This window comes from Danaus plexippus, chromosome 24 (genome assembly GCF_018135715.1).
Source record: "Danaus plexippus chromosome 24, MEX_DaPlex, whole genome shotgun sequence".
Lineage (NCBI taxonomy): Eukaryota > Metazoa > Arthropoda > Insecta > Lepidoptera > Nymphalidae > Danaus > Danaus plexippus.
In genome coordinates this window covers 445,469-468,619 of record NC_083552.1, presented here as the reverse complement: position 1 = coordinate 468,619, position 23,151 = coordinate 445,469, and the positions used below count along the sequence as shown (strand labels likewise).

The 23,151-nt window shown below is 31.6% G+C and overlaps 1 protein-coding gene across 4 annotated transcripts; it reads right to left on the bottom strand.

The window, feature by feature from the left end:
- Window positions 1–216: 216 nt before the first annotated feature.
- On the bottom strand, window positions 217–22,766 carry LOC116775849 (protein boule). Of its 4 annotated transcripts, none has more exons than XM_032668845.2 (4): window positions 22,089–22,766; window positions 6,894–6,956; window positions 6,130–6,295; window positions 217–5,068 (listed from the first exon to the last, which is right to left on the bottom strand). In XM_032668845.2, the coding sequence occupies exons 1-4, from the start codon at window positions 22,461–22,463 to the stop codon at window positions 4,920–4,922; spliced, it is 753 nt and encodes a 250-aa protein (XP_032524736.1). In that variant the 5' UTR covers window positions 22,464–22,766; the 3' UTR covers window positions 217–4,919. The 4 variants fall into 4 exon arrangements, with proteins under 4 accessions (XP_032524736.1, XP_032524737.1, XP_032524738.1 ...); XM_032668846.2 differs by having other exon boundaries at window positions 217–5,065; XM_032668847.2 differs by having other exon boundaries at window positions 6,130–6,283.
- Window positions 22,767–23,151: the final 385 nt, after the last annotated feature.

Genomic DNA, 23,151 nt, shown 5'->3' with positions numbered 1-23,151 from the left:
TGAGTCAAATGAAATTATGGTGTTAAATATTATTTCATATAAAATTTAATTTAAACAGCTACAAAGGTTTGTGGATTAAAATACTAGAAAAACATTTTTATTAACCCTAGAATACACATGAAGTCACCCACGCATGCAAGTACAGAAAGTGTTGTGTGATTTCTATTTCTAAAACTTAAATATACCGCAAATGTAAAGGGAGTAAATGAAACAATGTTCACCGTATAGTTAATTTATTACGCTTGACTTAATTATAATTACTCGTTATTGCTTCAATATTTATTGTACTTATTTCAATAAATAGGGAAGTATCTGTCCGGACATAAAATTGCACAGCAAAATAATGAAACGTGAAAGTTGGTATTCGATGTTTTAACAACGAGTTGGTTCAGACATTTTAAAATCACTGTAAAGATCGTTAATATAAAATTCACATAGATTAAAAATATTTTATTCTCCCGGAGACGGAAATAAAATTATAATCACAATAAAACAATATCGTATATCTGTTAACTGTACTTCAATGTGAAACACTTATATGTTCAGATAGTTTATTTTATCTTTATATGTATCTTTTGTAAACTCTCACAAAGAAATTAATTTTAAATAACTCTATAATAACAATAAAATATAATTTTGATACTGTTGTCGGCTTCAAAAATTAAACCTAAATTATCGTGCGTGGTGTGGAAACTGACGCGGAGCCGGTTTGTATTTCCTCATATTCCTATCACACATATATAGACATAGATTCAGAAATAGCAAAGACTTCGATTGTACACAGGCGATGAATATTTAAAAACATCCAAATTTTAGTTTTCGACTATACAACTTTAATATGTATTGCAGATATTACGCGTATACAACAATAATCTAGATATCCTAAACGGAGCGACGCGTAGAGTCAGCTCACCTTAATATTACCTCAGTATTCCTATTACACAAGTCAACAAGAAGATTACAGTAAGTTAGCATTAAAATATCTATAATTCCAATAACAATATCACATATATATGTCTAGACGATAATTCATTATTATTAATAACAACAAACAATGATCGTACGACTACCTCCGACGAACTATTACAAGCTTAGGGTAATTCGTATCCCGCTATGTGCGTCGTGACGCGACACTAGAGCTAGCTTACCGAACAACACTCAGATAATGGAATATATCACGTCCTAAGTCAGATAAAACACGATGAAACATTACGGGTATAGCTTAAATGTAGTAGTTTTTTTAATGGAACATACTTGTTATTTTTTATATATTTTTTTATTTTGTAAACACAGACAATATATAAATATTCAACAAATAAAAATATGTATATGTAGCATTTGATAATTTATATAGTATTATATATTTGGAAATAGGTCGGATTACAAAAAAATATTTTCATCTGAAACGGAATAAAATTGAAAAAATAACTTATTTGGGAAATTTAAGTGTTTCATTATTAAGGTGATAAGTATGGAGAAATAGATTAATGAGAAAGTTTTGAACAGTTAAGTTGAAGAGTAGACACACGATGAAGTAGAAAATATAAAAAGGTTGACAATCGTATCGATTACTATATAAGGACACAGACACAGACACACACAGACACAGACACAGACACAGACACAGACACTCTCAGGAGAAAAAACATCACAACAACTAGAAGCGCTGAATAGATTTTAGGCCAGAGAATTAATGTTAAGAACTCTTAAAAGTAGTCAACATTTAACATACAATAGCAGTATAGGGATACACATCTACAACAACAGAATATAGCGATATAAGTGTCTAAAAAGATAATGAATTCAGAATATAAACTTGTAAAGTTATCAAAAATGTCACTAACTTACGGGAAAATAGGTCGACTAACAAGCCTTTAGATTGTTTTCGAATAGGATCCGTGTCAAATGAAGCGACCACTGAGCTGTATACACTATTACGATAACCCGTCTGAGATCCGATGTGGCAGTTTTAGTCGGATGTTCGGTTGGTGCGAACTGAACCCAAGAAGCTGGTAAACCATATTAAAGTCGAAGCGGCGCTCTGGTGATGGAAGGAAGAAAGATGAGGCGAATAAAGCTATACAGCAACGGAACAGTCAAAGGAAGTCCGTCCCGAGCGATCACTCTCCTTTAACTAGAGAAGATTTACTAACTTGACGATATTGTCTTAGTCCCTGTACATTTCTACCAACGACGGATCTTTCCGTATCTAAGCAAACCCTCGAAGATTCACTGGTTTGAAAATAAAAGGACGGCTACCTTCTGCGATACAAGGGAACGGTGCTACCAAATAATGTGATACCTACGATCTTCTGAGCCATGTTTAATGTATGTTGTTGCGTCGAAGAAGATTCAAACCGAACTACAATAGAAAATCTTTTTCTCTATAAAACTTTGCAATATACTGAGAAAGAGGCTCTTTATACATACAAAGACATCAGACGTTACTCACTAATCACAAAAACTATATATATCATAATAATTTAAGTAATCTTACTTCGTTTAACTTAATATTGTCTAAATTACACGCTTAATACTCACGAACCTATACGTCTAGGGAGATACTATATGTTCGACGAAAATCAATACATGCGTATTATAATTTGATTAACTTCCGATATGTCAGCCGATAAGGTCGAGGCCTCAAAAATGAAAAAATTAATGTCAAAGAAAAATCGTTTTAAAAAAAATATGTGATACAAATGAAATCAACGTTATCCCATATAAAAATATCTCACTCGACGAAATTAAAACGTATTAACAATCTTATACTATACGCGAATATTAATAATATAGCATATCCAAGAAAAATCAGTTCAAGCAAAACATTGATAGATACAGCGATATACTTACGGCCTAATATATTTAAAGATCAAGTTAACAAATTGACAGCGTTCTCGTTCACGTTACGAGTGACGTAAACGTATGAAGGTTTATTTTATATATACTGAAAGAAATCTTTTTTTTTATTATCATTATTGTTTAAAGATAATTTTGCCATATATAATTTTTGAGCCCAAGCATAAATAGAGGGCGTGCACCGATCGAATCAGAACATCGTCTAAATATACATCGCGTACAGTACCGTGCGCTTCGATGTAGCGTTTAGTATATTTTTAATGTGCCTTAAGTTATCTAACAGACAGGGTTCAAGACATCGGTCGTTATATAAGGACGTTGAAGATATGGCCGCGTTAACTATGAAGATAGAAACGTTACAAAGACAGAATGAAATTTGATAAAATGCATTGATTAAATCTACGTTAGTATTATTAAAGATTCTTTTTATAATAAATGATGTTTTATAGATTTAGTCTTTATACTTCGTGTGAAGTGTTGAAGCCGGTTACAGATACACTAATGATTACAACAATTACATTAACGATAAACCTTATGCAAAAACTGTTATAAAATATATAAATATTTGCCCTACGTTCTGTTATAATTTTTTTTAAATTCAACAAAATATGAATGTTCAAACAAGGCAACCTATATAAATCGCGTTGCATTTTGGTCCTATGTTATTGTAGTTTTGTCATAACGGGGTCGTAAAAAAATTTAAACGCTACAAAAAAATGAAACAGCTACAATAAATCTCATACGATTCCAACGTTCCCTTTCATTACATAAAATTTCAATTGGTTCTCTTAACGTTTCGATTTAACTTCTTTAATATAGTTTTAGGCTTCTTATAAATCTCTGATACGACATACAACTACATTTCAATGAGAGCTCGTTACTTTTAATGATATCATTATACTTATTCCGTTCGTTTCGTCTGAGGTTACTTCTCTACGCAAGTCTTTCACCGAGACATAAAATTTACAACGATTACGAACATTTGATAAACAAAAACATCTCACACGAGACACACTCGCATCGAGTTATATTATTTGTGACGTGTTTTTGTAATTTCAAATATTTTATAACATTTTGGACCCCAGAAATATTTCATTGTCAATAGCTTTGTAACTAAAACATTAAAAAATAGTATTCATTTCTCGAACTAGCTCTTAGGGCAACGGAGCAATCTTACTCTATGGTCGAACAAAATCCTTTTCAAGGATAACAAGCGCTACTAACAAATGTCTTGTGTCGAGGTAATACTTCCTAACGCCTAGCAACTTATTACTTTGTGCTACGTTTCGTTGACTTCCTATCGCGTTCACATTATCATAAACTACGTACTAATATATTAGGCTATGAAATTATCTAATGCGTTATGTTCGTCATTCTTATTTTATATGTTTAAAATTTATATTCTTTTATTTATCGTGAGTTTTTTAACGAGAGAGAGTTACGTGACATATAATATAACATTAACGAACTGTGTAACTCGGACTAACCTTTAAGGAGCGTGACACGTCGGCGACATCTCCCAGCGTCGGTAACGATTAATATCTATTATAAAATAAGTAGAGACATAACGCATTCTGTAAACACATTGATCTTAAAGTAACCATATCACGCAAATCCACAGACACAATACTTATAACGAGTCGTTGAAGCTAATTATTGTATAACATTATATTTATCTAAGAGACAACCAGATAAAGTCAAAATTGTCAAAAACACACCCAAATAGACCAAAGTCTAATAATCTTGAACACTTCTTTTACATCACTTCAAAGTTTCCAACGATCCGATCCCTTACCGACAATCCGACTCTATGCAAGGAGCTGAACCCGTTTGATTGAGCACAATGAAACTTGGAAGACCCGAGCGAAAGAAATGCTTCATAAACTCCAAAATATATACAAACAGCGGCCGAGGCGATACAGGTGGAAATACAATAGCAAATATATCTTAAATAATCTAAAACGTACGCTATCGATCGAAGCGTCTCATCGCTTCACGTGATTAATATTAAATAATATATTATATATAATTAATGTGCAGTGTGACGGTTATTGGAAGAGTTAGTAGATGAAGGCGGGGTGGAGGGGAGGCGCTGGCAGGCGAGGTTGCTTGTCGAGGGGCGCGCAGCACGCCGGCTCGCAGCAGGTGGCGCTGTATGGAGCCGGGACCAGCGCGAACTGGGCCGGGGGCGCGTACAATGCTGGAGCTGCTGGAAATTTGCTACCTTATAGTTCCGTACATCCAGGTCAAGATGACCCTTCTAACTATTCCAAGTTCTGTATTGATTATTATTGCATACATGTTACATATAGGCGTATATGCTGAGGCCACTGGAACTTTGCTATGCTATAGGCTACATACATCCAGGTTAAGATGATACTTCTTACTATTCCAAGTTTTGTATCGCTTATTATTGAATACATGTCATATTATAAATTAAACTTTTTATTTCCTATGGCAGCGAGGTCCCACAGCAGGCTTTATACATAGTTGGTTTTACGCTGATTATTTGTAGGAAATTTTCGAAGTTAACTTATTGTTATTGAACATATTTTTGAATTGATTTTTGGTCATTCTTATTAAAATTACTTGAGAGATCTTTGAGTGACGTCACGAGAGGATTGCTTTAGTTGGAGAGTAATGTTATGTTGTTAGGTCACAATTGTTCCTATATGCAAAACGTAAAATGATCTTAAATTTAATTACTTATAAAGATTTTATAAGATAACTTTGTTTGTGACAAAAATTTTATATTAGTTTACACCTCCGCAAAATTTTTCATACGTATTTATTTTTTAATATTTAATTTTAATTTTTCATTTTTATCACTTTGGTTGTACGATTTTTTCTTTTGTTATTTATTTATAATACTAATAATCTAATATCCATAAAAAGCAGTGTACATTTACACAAACATTCCTTACTCTATACGATTCCAATCGTATGAAGTCCAAAACATTATCATTGCACAGATTCAAACAAACTGTTCTTAGCTATCGTGAACTTTAGTCCGGTCTAATTGAATTAAATGGAAAATGCCATTGAGTGAGCGCCTTTCCTCGATTTTAAACTCGACTAAAGTATTTTCATCGCTTTACGCAGCACCGATCAAGGCTCTGCAATGATAGTTTTTTACGATGTTTTTATTATTTAATCGTTTTCTTTTATTAGTCAATATTTTTAGGTTAAGTTCAAGGAGATATTGCTGTCATATCTTTAAAAGGATAAATTATGCCAACTTAGTGATAATTTTTGTTTACTGATACTCACTATCGAAAGGTACAGGGTACACCGCGTACGGTGGTGGAGGGATCTCGCAGGGAGCACACGTCGGCAGCGGGGCTAGTGGGGGGCAGATCAGTTGGTAGCACAGCGGCGCCTGCAACGGCGCGGCCTCTGATGTCAGCATCGGAATCTGACTCATCTGAAATAGTGACTTGAACAGTCATTTTTAGTAACATCATAATCTGTTCAGCAACTTCACATATAGGAATTTAATTGTAATCATTTTTATTATTTATTAAATGCTTGCTGTCTTATGATATGGCTCTAATAAATATCGTGTGGGACTGACGTTATATGAAATTATGAACAGTTGATCGTTGTAATATATTTTTAAATGTAATATATTCTGATTTGAAAGCAAATGAAAAAGCTTCAGTATTCTCAACGGAAGTACTCGCAGCTATTATTGAACATCGTATCGATTTGAACGTGATGTTTCAATCAAAGAACCAACCAATGGAAAGTTATCAAAAATTACAAATTTTTTAACTACCAATAATATGTTGCAGCATGATTAAGTTTATAACTCTCAGACATGCTTGCGATGTTCCGTGACATATTTAAATGGCACACATACAAGCTACTTTTGGTCCAATCAATAGACCCGATGTGATTCATCTCTGATACTTGGCCTTATTCCATTTGCGGTCACATTTTGGTCTATCCATATTTTATATTGTAATATAAGTAATAAAACATACGTTTGTTTATTTCTCATCGTATATGTGTTGAATTTAATATTTTCTTACCTGTTTTCTCACTGCCTGAGCTACTCGAAGTCTACCGAGTGGCGAGAACATCACTCCACCGCTCTGAAAATAATGAACGAATATATATAGCAATAATTTAAATTGGGAACTCTTCTTTCAGATAAAATATATAGAATGTATACAAATTTGTCCTCTCATATACTTCAATACAAGCATTAAAACACTAAAATATTGAAGTGTAGGCTCGTGATAACACATTAATGCTTAATACAGCCTCTACCTGAAAGTCATCGCTCGTGATACATAATAACGCTAAGTGGTTTTACCTGCACGCGATATCAACCCTTAACGGTTAATGTTCCCCAATGAAGTCTACCCAAATAAAATTATTTACCCGCTGTAAGGGTTTAACGAACTCAACGATTTTTTTTTATGAATTCATTTTTTGTCATTTAAAAAAATGAACATTTTCTATTGGCATATAAACAAAAAAACAAATTTATTTTTTTTGCAATCTATACAAGTATCCTTTATTTAAGTTATTAGTAAAAACTAAAATTCATCTACAGTGAAGCCTCTCTCAAAACGTTAGCAGTTTTTAACGTTTTCAAAAGCCTGGAGTACAAGAAGGTGCACGTCACCGTCTTTGTAAAAAAAAGAAAATTAAGCTGCATTTTTTTAAAAAACGCGCCACTCTCCCAATTTCTCAAGAAAACACTAAAGCTTTTTTGTGTGAATGAACACATTTGACTTGCTTTTAATATTTCTTTTTCGAAATCTTTTCTTTTGTCACATTTGAATTATTTCAAATATAAAATAGGCAATCTAAGTTCGATTTAAAAGGTTTTTTATAAATATATATGTAACATTTAAAATGGGATTCTTACAGTGTATAAAGATTACATATATACGAGTATAAACTGTTGATTAAGTTTTATATTTTCAACGTCTATTTTAGTGAATTTCTTTGAACGAAACTTTCATTATCTGCATTAAAAAAAGAAAGGAAAAATTTTAAGTAATTTAAAAATGTAGTTCTATGAATATGAGTTAATAATGTCCAAAAATAAAATAGCATTCCTTAGAGCTTGCATTTAACACTCAACATTCTAAAAGTGGCGCTCTCGACGTCTTTGAATCTTTCCTTTCCATGCCTTTTCACTTTGGCCATTGTTTCAGTAATCTTCACTATTTCTCACACCATTTTAATATTTCTTCGTTGTATAACGGATTATATGCCTCGAGTCTTTATGTACAGAGCTACTTGAATATTACGATATAGGAACTAAACACGAGATGAGATAAGTTTGATGTTACTACATAATGAGTTACTACATAATCTTTGGATTAACTATCCTTTTGCTAATATATTAAACCTCGTTATTTTACAGAGGAAAAGTGAATATAAATCTCTTATACTGTGTAACATTCAACAAGTTATTTAAAAAAGCAAATTATATATTTTTTTTTATTTAAAATTAATATTTCCAGTTACTCACTGCAACAAGCAACAGGTTCATTTGGATAAATCCATTGAAAAACGATACAAATTTAATTTTTAATTTCATACAAAACAATTTTTCACATTTCTAATTGAAAAAATATTATTTTGAAAATGAGTACATTCGTCAAATATCGCTACGGATGTTTTTTATAGTGATAAAGCTTTGAAAAGGTTCTTTCGTAATGATTTCCTCTCGGCCACAAAGCAAGAGAAGGGATCGACCCGTGGAAGGCTTTGATGATTAATACAATATTCGTGAAACTTTTAGGCCGGAGGTTGACCTTTTAATATTAGGGTTCGTCAAATCAAAACGGAAAAATATAAAAAAGTTTTTTAAATATTTTTCACAAAAAAAAATTTCATGAATAAAAAAAATGCCACCACGAAGGGTTAACCTGGGTAAGTTTTATGAGTGAAAGTATTCAGCCTGACTAATTACTGGTTTGACGATAACTGAGCGATGGTCGTCATTAAAATCTTGTATATAAGTTGGAGTCAGTAAACAGATTATTACAATCCGATATGATGTCACAAAGGGAACCCGAGACCTTTAGAGATCGTAAAAGATAATGGCAGGGAGGAATTAACCTCAGCTATATTGGATATTTACTTATACATTTTAATAATCGCTTAGTTTCAGATAAATGCGAGTTGGGATCTTCGATCTCATCTTTGTAAGATTACATCCGAATGACAAAATGTTAGTCTTTATTTCGTGTAACAAAATCGAGGATTAAATAAACGGCTGTTAAAAATAAACGAGCAATTCCTTTAACAAATTGTCTTTTCTCCCTTTCCTTCGAATTTATTGGCCTCATTTTAAAAATTATCCCCGCGAGCGTTTTCAGGTGTGGATCGCTTATGCCCTTCGTTTTAAGATAAATATCCACAATATTTGGCTGCCCAGAAATATTTATTGTCCTTTTGTGGAGCACAAAAACGATATTTCTCACAAAAATATTGTTTTCGGCTGGACAGAATGAGTAATGTGAAGGGTCCAAGCTTAGACAGTAAAATCCTATCTTTTATTTCGACCGAGTTTATTAGTTGTTACGTAACCGATGAACATAATTTTACTTTTATGAAAAGAAATTCAGCGACGATAAAGTTATAAAGTATCTTAACGTATTTTATGCTTCTTTATATAAGTAGTGTAAAGAAAGATGAACTTCGATTCTGTGGTTTTCTATTACAGTCAAGATCTATATGAACTAACTTTCATTACGAGAAGACTGTGGTGTTCATGACCGCAGCTATTCTAAACATACATGAATATTACTAAGTAGTTTTTGAGAATCCTTCAATAAATTTTAATTATAACGGAGGATAAGAAAATTTGTAAACATTAATTATCGTTAAGTAATATTTATCATATATATGTACTTTTAAAAATGCTACTATGAATAAAATATTGTTCTTGTTAACATTATTACCATCAAAATTGAGAAGTTTAGAGATGGAAAGAGGACGTAGAAGAAATTATTATTTTTTTGCTTTTACAGGACGCGGTACTTACATATGATAAAACTAACAAAAAAACCGAAACTTCTATTACACTGATAAAATTGAAAAATGTTTCAAAGAGTCACTGAATGGAAATATTTGAGATGAAAATTTCTACTTTCAAGATATTTTCCAACTATGCATTTTATTCAGTAAAATAAATTGCAAGTTTATTGGAAGGCAGAGAATGAGAGGCAACATTATGTATTATCAAAGGCCGTAATTTCCTTCTTTGAAAACGATAATATACAAGATATTAAAGTGAAGGAATTACTCGTTAATGGAACACTTGCATCTATACATACTCATTGTATAGTGATAGAGAGCTCGAGAGCATTTTAAAAACTCAAAAAACAACAGTATGTATGACATATAAAAGTTATTATCCTTCTATTACTTCTTATGTTAAGTCACTCAAATTACTGAGAAACAGTAAATAGCTAACAGTTCTTTTAACTGGTATTAAGTAAATGATTAAAATAAAAAAAAAACACAATATTTTGTTAAACATAAAAAATAGCAGACCACTAGACTATTGGATATCCAAGATAGTATTTTATGAGTACATCACTACTGATGGAAGGATTTGGAAGATTAAATTCACAATCCCCTCATAGGACAAAATAAATTTAAAAGTTTATTTGCGATTACATGTTTAAATAAAGGAAGATAATTAATAAGTCTTTTATTCTTAATGTTTATCGATATCATTATATACTACCAAATACTATATTTAACTGTACCTACCGATCAAAAATACTGAAAAATAGTGTCTGTTAAGGTGACAATTTAATTATTTTTTTTGTTTGAAACGTCTGTAATTTTTGGATTGTTGCAATCGAACATTATTTGTCAATGAACTGTGAAAACAAACGAGGAGCATTAATAGTTTTAACAAACATGACGCATTATGTTGAAGAGTTTTGAACAAACTGAACTATTTTCACAGAAAACAGAACGTTTGTATTAAAAAAACTTCAGCGAATGTTACCTGGAGTCTCTGGGACTTCATAATGCAGGCTTTGTTTTATTGAGAATCGAGAAATTTATGCAATGTTAATATTATTGGTAATCAATGAACACAAAGGCCTTGATAAATGTAACGTACTAAATATTAAAGTCAAAATTTAGCTCCCGAAGAACTGGTGATGGTAAAGAAAAGCTTGCATATTAAGAAACTTCTGGAAGCGAGATTTTAGTGGCTAACGGTACACAAAATGTGCGCCCGATGGACAAGTATTGTCCAAAGTTATAAGAGGTTTAAAACTAGCGCCAGACTTATAATATCATAATACATTATAAATTTATTTCACAGTATAATTATAACTTAATAATTAAAACGGTATTTTAATAAGCCATTATTAAAGAAAGAAAATTACAGAAAAATTATGTTTATTTAATGTAATATCGTAATAGTAGATTTACACTCGCGTAGGAGTCGCGTGACGAGGCACGAGCCGAAGCACAAGGTTAGAGTCTAAATAGTCGCTCGCGGCTCGCCTCGCGTCTTGTCTCGCGCCTCGCAGCACTCACGTCCGGAGGTGCGAGCTGTGAAACGAGACGAAGCACAAGACGAGGTACGAGGCGAGAGTGTAAATGTCGTATTAGTAAAGTTGTAATAATGACGTGATTACAACCTGGTTATCTTGACATAGATCGCATATATACATACTGCCAAATCTAAAAAGTTATAACTTATTACTTAAAGACTTAAAAATAGCTTGTTTCGCGAGTAATAACAAGGGTAGAAGATAAAGTTTATTAGATTTATAAAGAGAAACGTAGAGATGAAATGCCACTACGAAAGTAATATAATGTATTAAAAATAAAAATAATGTCATATCAAAATTATTAAAAATAATTCTCGAAGCCGAGAAGTTCTGGAGGTAAAATTGCAACTAGATTAAAAACTGTTCCTAGGGAACTTGTCGGAGCAACTTCGACGCTATTTTAATTAAAAATAACAGATTTAAATTTTGTAATATTTTAATAACCAAGCAGGTTAAGACGGATGTATTTTTATTGCTGTATGAAATCTCTATGTCCCGGATGTACTCACGTGTCTCGTATGATATCGCTCTATATTAATGTTTTCGTAATATTGTGTACCCAAATAAAATCAACGATCAATTCCTATCGTTTATTCATTTTTAACAATTCATATAGAAATATTTGCATTTTAATTCGTGATTGAATTTTACATTAATCATTCGTAAAATATGTAAATGAAGTATATACATTTTAATGTAGAAACGGCAACGAGGCACGAATTATGAAATACAATGTAACTGACCTTTGAAAAATAAATACGTTTTTCAATATTTAAATGCACTCGACTCTTGTGAAAGGTTGAAGTTGAAATCTCTAATGAAGCTGGATTTTACTTTGAATAATATTTAATGTAATGGCATTGAGCTTAGAAAGAAAATTATATTGTAAGCATATTTTAACGTTTTTTTTTTCTTCATATTATTTTTGAAAACATAAAAATTTTAAAAAAAGTTTTTTAAAAATATCAATTATCGTCAACGATATCTCTAATTTATTAAATAGTGTATAGCTTTCCATCAATAATATATATGTATATATAAACTATAGTTTCGTAAAAATTCAAATGGACGGTTTGCATAAAACGGTAACAAACATACACACATAATTATACAAAAAATAAATAGTTTTAAAAGCATTCCTATAAACACATCAGTAGAATTAGACCAGACGAGACGAAAGTGCCCGTTGTCACGTTTGCTGTGAAGTAATCAGAGCGTCGAAGAATGTAATAAAATACGCTAAGTAAATAAGAAAAACATAATTTTATTTAAAAGCATACTTAAAACTAATGGAGATTGTACATAAAATATGCTTTTTCCATAAACACAAATAGCGCATTCATATAATATATATTTATAATCATAATACAACTTAAATAAATGAATAAATCCTAAATGTAATCATGAAATTCCTATACAACATTATTTGTATCACAACGGATAAGTCTTAAGATTTTAATTTAATCTCTTGTCTATACTCTTTATCTTTTGTAGGGTATATTTGGATATTATTAATACACTTATAGATTAGCTTCGTGTGCAAGAAAAGAACGTGTACTGTGAGTGTGTCCCAAAAATGTTTAGTTACAATTCATTAGATGCACCCTAATACACTAACCAATGCTTGCCTGCTTATTTTACATGTGAAGACAGACAGAGTTATTAAAGTAATAATATTTATATTTTAAGTATGATAGTTATAAAGAATATTATCTGACGAAAGCTGTACAAGGTAGGAAATGCGAAGGAATGCACGGTAAAGACAATAAATTCATATCCTAGTGTTACAAAATAGTATAATGTTTTAGTTGAAGTGATATCAACATGACCTGGGCCTGGTCGGTTGGAAAATTTGTTTAAAATTTCGTGACAAATAAAGAAATAAAAAGTACACGTTGTAACTCTTTCCATAAAACTGTATGAAGGATTTATTAAGAGCATAAAAAATATTTTATTTTATTTTATTTTAATAAGCCGTATCAGCAAGACATCAAAGGTTAACTGAGGTCAAATATTTTTTTGTTAACATCAACAAAATACGTTTCCAGTAATAGATTGTTCTCGCAAATTAAAATGCCACGACAGAGTCCTTTGTGTAGCGGCGGGCTCGAAAAAGTCCGATAAGCTTTCATGTTGATAATGTCGGAGTTTTTATGAAACATGTCAAATTATTTTTTTGGTTATTCAGAAGCTTGGAGTTATATCTATATCTATATATATATATATAACTGTATATAAGAATGGTATATAGGATTGTATATAAGTATAATTTTTTATGACAAAAAGATTTCATCGTTTAAAATTATATATAGAACCGCTAGTTCCTGATGTTACTTCTTCAAAGCATTCCTATCAATGTAATATATGAGAGTACTTTAATAATTTTATGGAATAAAAGAAAAAGCTTCAAAATTACTTGATTAAGAAGCTCGTCGTTTTTTTGATATTATTTAACAAACAGACATTGTTTTGTAAACAACATTTTTAGGACTTGTTACTTTATCTGTGAAATTGAATTTAATCAAATATCCTAGTGAAATGACGAACGTAAAAACTAGTTAAATAAAGAGATGTTCACTGCCGGACAATGATTTAGGCATCGTTTACGTCTGACTATCAACAGGGCTGGCTACTAATGCTGGGACTATAAAGCTGGAACTGCTGCACCCACTGGAATAGTTCTGGAATATTTCACCTACTGATGAAATAACTGATGATTGGTTGTTGAAAAATTTGTTTAAAAGAAGCAGACCTATTATATTTTATGAAATCTCGTAACTCTGAAGTGTGAACCCTTGGTTTACAGATACCTCTACATATGTATACGCAAAACCTAAAACCGAATAAGGCTACGTTTAATTACTTAGTCTGATCAAGCATTGAATTCCTTTGAAGGGATTCACTTTTAAAACCGTGACGTAAATAATCTTTGTTACTTATAGAAAGCTTTAAAAAGCTTACCTCTCCTTAAATCTATATATATGCCAATGTCAAACGTTTTGGGTACGATGAGGGTTGAATTGGGGGATTAAAGACCAAAGCAACCCTGAAATTATAAGGATTGTTGAGGACAAAGGGAGAGACAGGTGTCGACCTTAACTTATGTAATCTTTGAATATTGTAGAACTGATATTTTATAAAGAACTTTTTATACTATTACTTATTATAAAGATCTAGTCTGGAATAATACAATTAACTTATTATGTTGTTGTAATTAATATTTATATCCTACGGCCAACTTTTTAATGAATATTTTAATGAATTACGAGATGTTTTTCATTTTCATCGGAATGCGGCAAAAAAAGAAAGTGGACAATGAAATCTATGAATGTAATTAATGCTTTTATTATAAGGAATGTGATTTTATTTATAAATCCATGGAGTTGTTCATAAAAATTAAGGAAATAAAAAATTTATAACAATAATGTTTTAAAGTTACACGTGATGTTTTTAAAAATATATTGAATTAAATAAACAAAAAATCGATTGATTGGTAGGCGAACTGAAAAGTCAGAAACTAGATTACAATAGAATAACCAGCCTGAGTCATAAAGGGATCTTAGAGGCACAAAAATATCATACAATTGTTTGGTATATTTGTTTTTGTATAAAAATATCATCTTCAACCGAAAAATAGAAAAGAAAAGCCTGTTTTTTAAACAACCTAACTGTATCTCAGTATCCAATCAAGGTCTTAATATCTTTCAGCCGTCCGTCAATGCTGCCTGCTGACAATAAAATGAGACCAATTTCCAATATGTTTCATGGCAACACAGAAACACCATTATTCACGAAATTAAAAAAAACAATAGCCTTGGTTTTTTTTTTGTAATTTGGATGTTGTTTAAAAAAGTAATGTTTAAATTGATACCTTTAGATGTGTCTGTGAGTGTTGTTGTTTGTTTCCGTGTACTAACGCGATTACAAGTAGGTGTAGGTAGGTTTAGTATATAGTGTCCACGTTTATAAAGAATATCCGTTTATAATGGCACCTCCGCGTATAATTCTAGAAGTTTCTCTTTTGGAAACATTTGCCTGAAAAACTTTTAACATTCTTACATTGAATGTTAGAAACAGTTTTGCGACTTCAGCCAGGCGTAAGATCTCAGTTTGACTTTCAGCCAAGACAGTTTGTGAGAATTCGGTCAAGTGGTTCTTACAGTAAAATACGGACAAGTAATTTAGTAAGTGATAATTGAGGGAAACTTTTTCTTTCATAAAATACACGCTTACTTAGTTTACTTGTTTGTTACAGAAAAACATATGATTATAATACTGAGATTATTATAACTTTGTTATATTTACTTATTTTATTTATTTTTAAAATTTACATTAACACACCTCTTATGTACATATGTAGAAAACAGTTTCTTCAGAACTTACTTATACTTCAATACCAATGCAATTTAAGATTTGCCTTTTAAATTTCTAATTCAGTTAAAAAGACAAAAATATAAATTTTAAAGGAAAAATAAAATATAACGTATTTATATAATATGTACATGCATTAACGTTGCCTAGGGATATTTCATTTCTACCTTATTATATGAAATTCTATATATATTTTGTAAAAACAATTATATATGGAATTGAAGTTTATATTATGGTTTATACTTGCAATAAAAAGAGATGCATCAAAGATTTTTAATTAATTTTTTTGTGATTTTATTTTTGGGTTTAATTTTTACTTTGTATATAATGGATTTTATGGAGAAAATTATGGAGATTGAAGTCATAAAATAACAAAAAAGGCATTTAACTAGAGTTAATAATCAGTATTTCCTCCACTAACATTCATTGAAGTTCGGCATCGGTTATTCATTTCCAAAATTAAGTTATCCAAATCGAGCTGTACTATCAGGTTCCAGGTTCTTTTCTAGTGCATGAAAAGTTGTTCTTCTGTTATCAAATTTGGAGAAAAATTTACCATAGCTCTTCGTTGTAACATGTTCCATGCGTATTCAATGAGATTCATGTCGGGGGACTGAGCAGGTCCGTCCATAACCCTGATTCCATGTTCCCTAAGCACAGTTTATACCAGCTCAGCCGTATGGGCACGGGCATTATCGTGCATGCGTGGGAACTCCTGACCCATTTTTACCCTGCGTGGGATAATCACAGGTTCCACCGCCTCATTGCGGTATTTCAGTGCATTCATGTTCCCTCTTGTCCAAATCAGATCAGGTCGCGCACCGATATAAATATCAGCCCATACCATAATAGTGCCGCCTTGATATGAATGGATTTCTTGTGAATGCTGGAGACGGCTTTGTCTACCAGGAATTCGCCAAATCCTTAACCTTCGTGAATCCGAATGAAATATAAACCGAGGCTCATCAGAAAAAAGCACCATGCCACCAGTCTGCGAGAATGAAGACCAGCTTCATATAATCTTCTTTTTACATGTTGGTCACTAACCAACAATTGGTGGTCAGATTGTAGTCTTTGATCCATTTGCATAGCTGTAATATTGGGTTGTCTCCTAGCGATATTTTGAAGAAAACGGTCCTGTCCAGGAGTGGTGATGTGATATCTGCCTGAATGCCGTTCAGCAACATCTTCTGTAGCACGATAACGTGACCATATCCGGGAGATTACATTTTGGCCGGTTTGCAAAGTTTCAGCAACCACGCTTTGTATAGCGCCCGCTTCCAGTATGCCTACAGTTCTAATCTGCTCTTCCCTTGTCAAATGTCTACGTGACATAACAATAAATGTAACACACATTGAATTTAGGAAAATTAAAGAAAAGAAGAAAATGTGTAATCACGTTTAATTTTTTAGAACTCCACTGTTTTATTTAACATGAACTAACTTTTCGACGGCCAAATTCGAATAATCGACATTCTTTTTTTTCAAAATGAGTTTTTTTTTATTTTTTTGAATTTGGAAACAAGTGGTGGAGAAGAAAATATTTTATATACAAACTCTTTTTATACAGTACATATTTTTTAAGTTAAGAAGTCTTTCATGTTATATCCCGAGACATTGTTGATGTGTATATTAATGACTCGTTTATTCTGTAAATAATTTATTATTATAATCATCGTAGCTACTTCTAATTTATTCGTATGTGCAACCAAAGATCACGTTTGTTAGTTCGGGATTATATTGTTTTGATGTGGCATTACTATTTATTTTAAGTCAACAATGCGTTCCAAATACACAAATTAATGACATGAAGGTCTAACAGAGATTATCACTCATACAAAATGTGAATTGTGTGAAATTAATGAAAAAAGTTTTCCTGATACTAATCTTTTTTATCATATTACAGCCTGGTGTCAGACATTTACAACTGATTTCATCATCAAAATTTTTCCTCTTCTTTGCCCGCGATCGTGTAAATATAAAATAATAAAAAATGCGTTGTATCCAAAACATTTAGTTTCATTTAAATGAGTATCCGCGGAAATCTTAGATACTTAGATCTAAGACGCATCTCGTCTGCCCGTGATCACGGTTGTTGAAAAGTAACCAAAACGTCGGGATTATGTAGTTTTTAAGACAATAATATAAGCGTAGTATAATCCGAAATATGTTAGTTTCGTTTAATCTTAAATACCACTATTTTTGTATAACATTTTTAATTTTTTATTAAATAGGTCTTTTTTTTTTTGCACGAACAAAAAATATATTTAATAAAATTAGAAAACATGTTAATTCAATGGAGACAGAAAAAATTAGATTAATACGAAATTTTTAAAAAAATTGGAAAAGAATAATTATTTTAATTTTGTTCAAAATAGATTGCATTTTGATTCAATATATTATTAATAAATTAAGAACAACAATAATCATTACTTGTTAAGATACAAACATTATGTAAAATATAAAAAAGCGTGTTAAAAAGGCATTTCCTAGCGAATGCGGGATATAACTATTGACTGTAAAACACCGCGTAAGACTTCACGGTTTAATTAAAACATACAAGTCGAAGTTCTATTTAACTTAAACGAATATAACTGTTAAGGATCCGACTGAGACGGTTGCGGATATTTGGTTACGAATTTTCAGTTCCGTTATTTCGTTTTTATAAATATTATGAAGACTAAAGAAAATTCTGTTCTCTTGATCTTTATACAGGAAAGGAATGAAAATGTATTTTTTTCTAATATTTTCTATTAAAATGTTTCCTCTCAAAACTGCTTACAAACAATAATATGAATGGTATTATGTAGTGTTGTTTTTGTAATGTAATGTAAAGGTAGTGGAAAATTGCATTTTCATGAAAGCGATTTAAACATATTAATATCGCGCACTAATTGCGAAATTGTCTGCTATCTTTAACAAGAGGTTGGCTTTTCATTTAGGCTATTGGGCGAACGCCGAGCAGATATTTCATGTTGTTATAAAAATAGGGACCGTGGTTTCAGGAATTCCTGTCCCCCGGACCAATGTTGCTGTAGCAGGAATTTTAGGCTGACCTTCCAAAAATTCCACTTATTTACCCTCCTAGCTTCCCCGTCTGGGAATATCAGGTATTGGAACAAAAACAGGGTCAAACAGGATTCAATACCTCCAGCAATGCTTTTCGAACTAAGTAAGAACAACCTAGATTCAAAGATATCTCGAACGTTCAGACTCCAACAAAACAAACATTCAGGAACATAAATTGATGATGTCATTTGAGTCCACATACAATCGATTGAATGGTTAAGACGAGTGTACATATTTACATATATATAGTCCATATCAATAGAATTTGACAATATTGTAAATAAAACAATTGACCACGATTACTCCGTTCTACGTACAACTGATAAAAACCACATAATAATCACATATATGTACAATTTATTATTCAATTTATAATCATTATTATTTGAACTTTAACCAACTCACAAATATTAAAAAGATCTGATTATAACAAACGCTACAGTGTACTCAACAGGCTGTGAAATGAAAATCAGCTAAAACTGAGCCGTAAAATTGCATTTTTAGTCCTGGTATTTAGCAGGTGGAACTAAATGTACGAGAGCTCGTAATACTTATTGACTTTGATGGCACGGTCTTTGGGGGATGTTGGTTTCCCAAGGAATTCTCAGCTCTATTTACGTCAAGCGCTTTAAAATTCTCGAATACAGAAATATGTCTGGTCTGGAAGCCGAGCACAAATATTCTCTGGGATTTTATATTGTTTCTCATACGTATCCATCATTATAGTTAAATCCGGGGAGGCTTTAAAGTTAAAGTAAGGGTTGACGTTTGATTTTAAAGTTATAGTGCCTTCTCTCACAAACCTATTGATCGTTTTTTGTGGTTAATGGTTATTTCTTTTGGCGTACCGGATATCGAAAGACTAAGCGCTTTAGGTATGATTTCTATAACCCTAACGTGACGACGCGAATATTGACCGCTATCCAGGAGTAACCTACAGCCCATCATTAAATGCCTAGTAGTTCCAGCTGCCTCCCCGTAGATACAACAAGTTTTTTCGGTACCTTTACATCTTCTCACTAAATTACTCTAATTTGAGAGTCATTTGGAACGCATTGAGATATAATTTTTACAGTGCTGCCAACCAATCATTAACTAAGGTGCGCCATTTTAGTGCTATTGGGAAGCAAAAATCTCATATGTGTAACCACTCGTTCTGCATTTCCAAACTCATTTAAAAAACGAATAAATACTTAACAAAATATGAATATTACAGTATTTTTTTTATAAATACTTTAATATAATAATTAAGTCAAGTCTCTGTCAATATCAGCTGATCACGTTTGTTTACAAGATTGTTAAATTCTATTAAAAGGAACTATATGTACGTATAATACTTAGTCTCGTAGACTAAAGGAAATAAAAGCCCTTTGATATGGAAGCATGTCATCATCAGCCAAACCATTAGACAAACTGAAGGTATTAAAAGTTTACAATATTATAGAAAAAAAATATTATAAAGGGGGCTGAATATTGCTCTATGAAATAACAAAGAATTCTTAACATTCCCATGCTAATGAATCTATGATGATATTTTTATAAATTTTCAAGTTCTTATTTTTTTATACAAAAAAATTTAATAAAAACATATATATTTAATAATAACAAAGACTTAGTTTTATTCAAACAGAGATAGGTTTCATTTCGTTTTTAGATTTTTCTATAATTTTTAATATATTTAATATTACTTGGGTATATATTTAAACCTCATTGAAGTAAAATTTTATACCAAATATTCCTATTTACTTCCTTTCATCAAAGTTATAATACAAGTAGTAAAGTAAAACGGAAAATTGTTATCAATTTTAGGCTACGTTGAGGTCTTCATAGTGAATAAGATACAAAGGCAACTGCGACACTGAATTGCCAATTAGATAACCAAAAAATTCCCAAAAACTATCAAATGAATGCCTAGTTAGCGGCGATTGAAACTGAAAAAAATGCGGAAAAAGCTTCCCAGTGACGTGGGGGACTTCAAGAGACACTCCAATAATTTCCAGGGTATTTTATAAAAATGTCAAGTATTTTAAAATATGCTGCGAGATCACGTAACGTGGGATGCCGCCATTTTTAAAATGGTTCTTTGTAAAGAAATATATAATACAGACAATTAAAAACGTCGGAATATTAAAGTGAATTGTTTGATATTTCATCTACACTTCATTTTACGACTTTCCGAGGCTTAGAAATGTCCCTTTATTTATTGAAGAATATCTTTTCATTATCATTTTCTTATATAATATAATCTCAATAATAATACAACATCAATTGTTCATTCCATTCTTCAATCTTGGCTCACGATACAGGTTTTATATGAAGAATTATTAAACAAACTTTTGGCCATGATTTTATAACTTTCATTTACTTCCAGAATGCTAATGAAATGCCTTCTTATAATTTTTGCCATAGTAGATAGATATTTTTTATTCTTATTGAATTAAAGTAATCGAGAAAAAGAATTTAATATATATATATATATATATATATATTTATTTATATTATTTATATTTAATACGTGCGTAATGAATAAAACAGGAAATATTCAAATGACGAAACTCTTTTCATATCGCCTTCATCGTATAATAAACGTAAGCAATCCTTCAGCTTATGGGTAATGACTAGTTCACGTGACTTCCGTGAAGTTAAATCATTGCCAGATTCTCAATATTTTTATTTCAAGAATTTATATTTCCCCCAAAAAAATCAAAGATAAACAAGTCGCATTACAATTTTCGTGAAAAGAAATAGGAATATAGGCAAGACTTAAAGAGATTATTACAAATATAAGCAGTTTTTAAACTTAAGATCTGTTGTAATGAAGTATTAAATATACTACATAATAAATATGAAATACAAAGTCAATGACTTAATTTCCCTTAATTTCCGAATTCTAAAATTCGCGCCACGTGCGTCCCTCGGGATAGTAGGCGTTCACTTTAGTGTCTTTGTTACAATAAACATAAAATTATGTCTTTAATTTGCCTAAAGGTTAGAGGCTGGCTCCTTTGTCTGAGATGTGGGTCGAACAGTCGTTACGAAAATTAGGATTGCATGAATATTATTACAGAATGATTTCAGATGAAGCACAATTCAACAAGGACATAACAATACGTTTATAAATAACACCAAAACCCCAGGCTACCATTTTATCAGATATCAAAATGAGATTAGATATAAAATCTCGAGTGTGTAAAAAAAAATCTCAACATTAAGTTCAATGCCAAATCTAAAACTAACCTGTTTGACTATTAATCTGGCGACCCTCTGGCTCGCGAAGGTGACGAAGCCGTAGCATTTGGAGACACCAGCTCGGTCGTAGATGACCCTCGCCGCTGTGACGGTTGAGAAGCCGGAGAAGAACTTCCACAGGTCTTCATCGGTGGTCGTCAAAGAAAAACCTCCTACGAAAATTCTATTATGAATGACAGTTCCGAACTTAGGAGCATCACAAGGTGGCAGAGTATCGTCCGTGTCTTCTTCGGGGGAATTCAACAAAGCCTTCAGCTTCTCGTGGGGGTCAGCGCTCTTTCTGTTGTTGGACGACCCATCCTCGACCATGTGAGCGCAACTCGCTGAATCACTTCTTATATATCTTTTAACACTGGCATCCATGGCTAAATCTTTCTTTATATTTCTTTTAATTTAAAGCATGTTCCCTTGTTTACTACACTAAAAAAATTCTAGCGACAACTATACACACTACGCCCGCCCGAAAAACAACGTGTACTGAGAGCGGTATCGATTTTGAAGGTAGTTAATAGTTATACATATATTTTCGTGCGTTGCGCTGTACGGCGGTCGTGGTTTGATTTTTTAGCCCATGTTAAAACACCGATGACAATGAGATAAGGATCCGTGGATAGACAATTTTGTGATATGAACTAAAAATAGTGTTTGAGCTATTGTCGACCGCTATTTTTACTAGTCGAGGGAACTAGGTCATTAGACCTTTCATCTTGGCATTTGATAGTAGCTTCTTATCTTGCTACTAATCTTATTGTTCGCGGGTAATAGGTGGCGCTGTATGTCAATTTAATTTAATTGCTTAAAATATTCTAGCGCGGGAAATGTTGTATTGAACATATTATTAAGTAATGTGTTCAGAAACAGTTTTATCAGTTTTGTAAACTTAGAGTTCAAATATAGTCAATGATTCACATTTATTTATTTATTTTATTGACTATTCTAAACTATCCACAAAATTATATGATTAATAGATATTATTTAATAGAAACAGCAACAAAACTTTAGCCTATTATTTAGTATTTTTATTATAAAGTTGACATACTTTTTATATAAT

Excerpts from the sequence above, each read along its gene's own strand:
- LOC116775849 (XM_032668845.2), bottom strand. The coding sequence starts at position 22,463 with ATGGATGCCAGTGTTAAAAGATATATAAGAAGTGATTCAGCGAGTTGC. Across the intron at positions 6,296-6,893 it reads CTCAGGCAGTGAGAAAACAG|TCACTATTTCAGATGAGTCA; the intron begins GTAAGAAAATAT and ends TGACTGTTCAAG. Across the intron at positions 5,069-6,129 it reads GTACCCTGTACCTTTCGATA|CAGCTCCAGCATTGTACGCG; the intron begins GTGAGTATCAGT and ends GCAAATTTCCAG.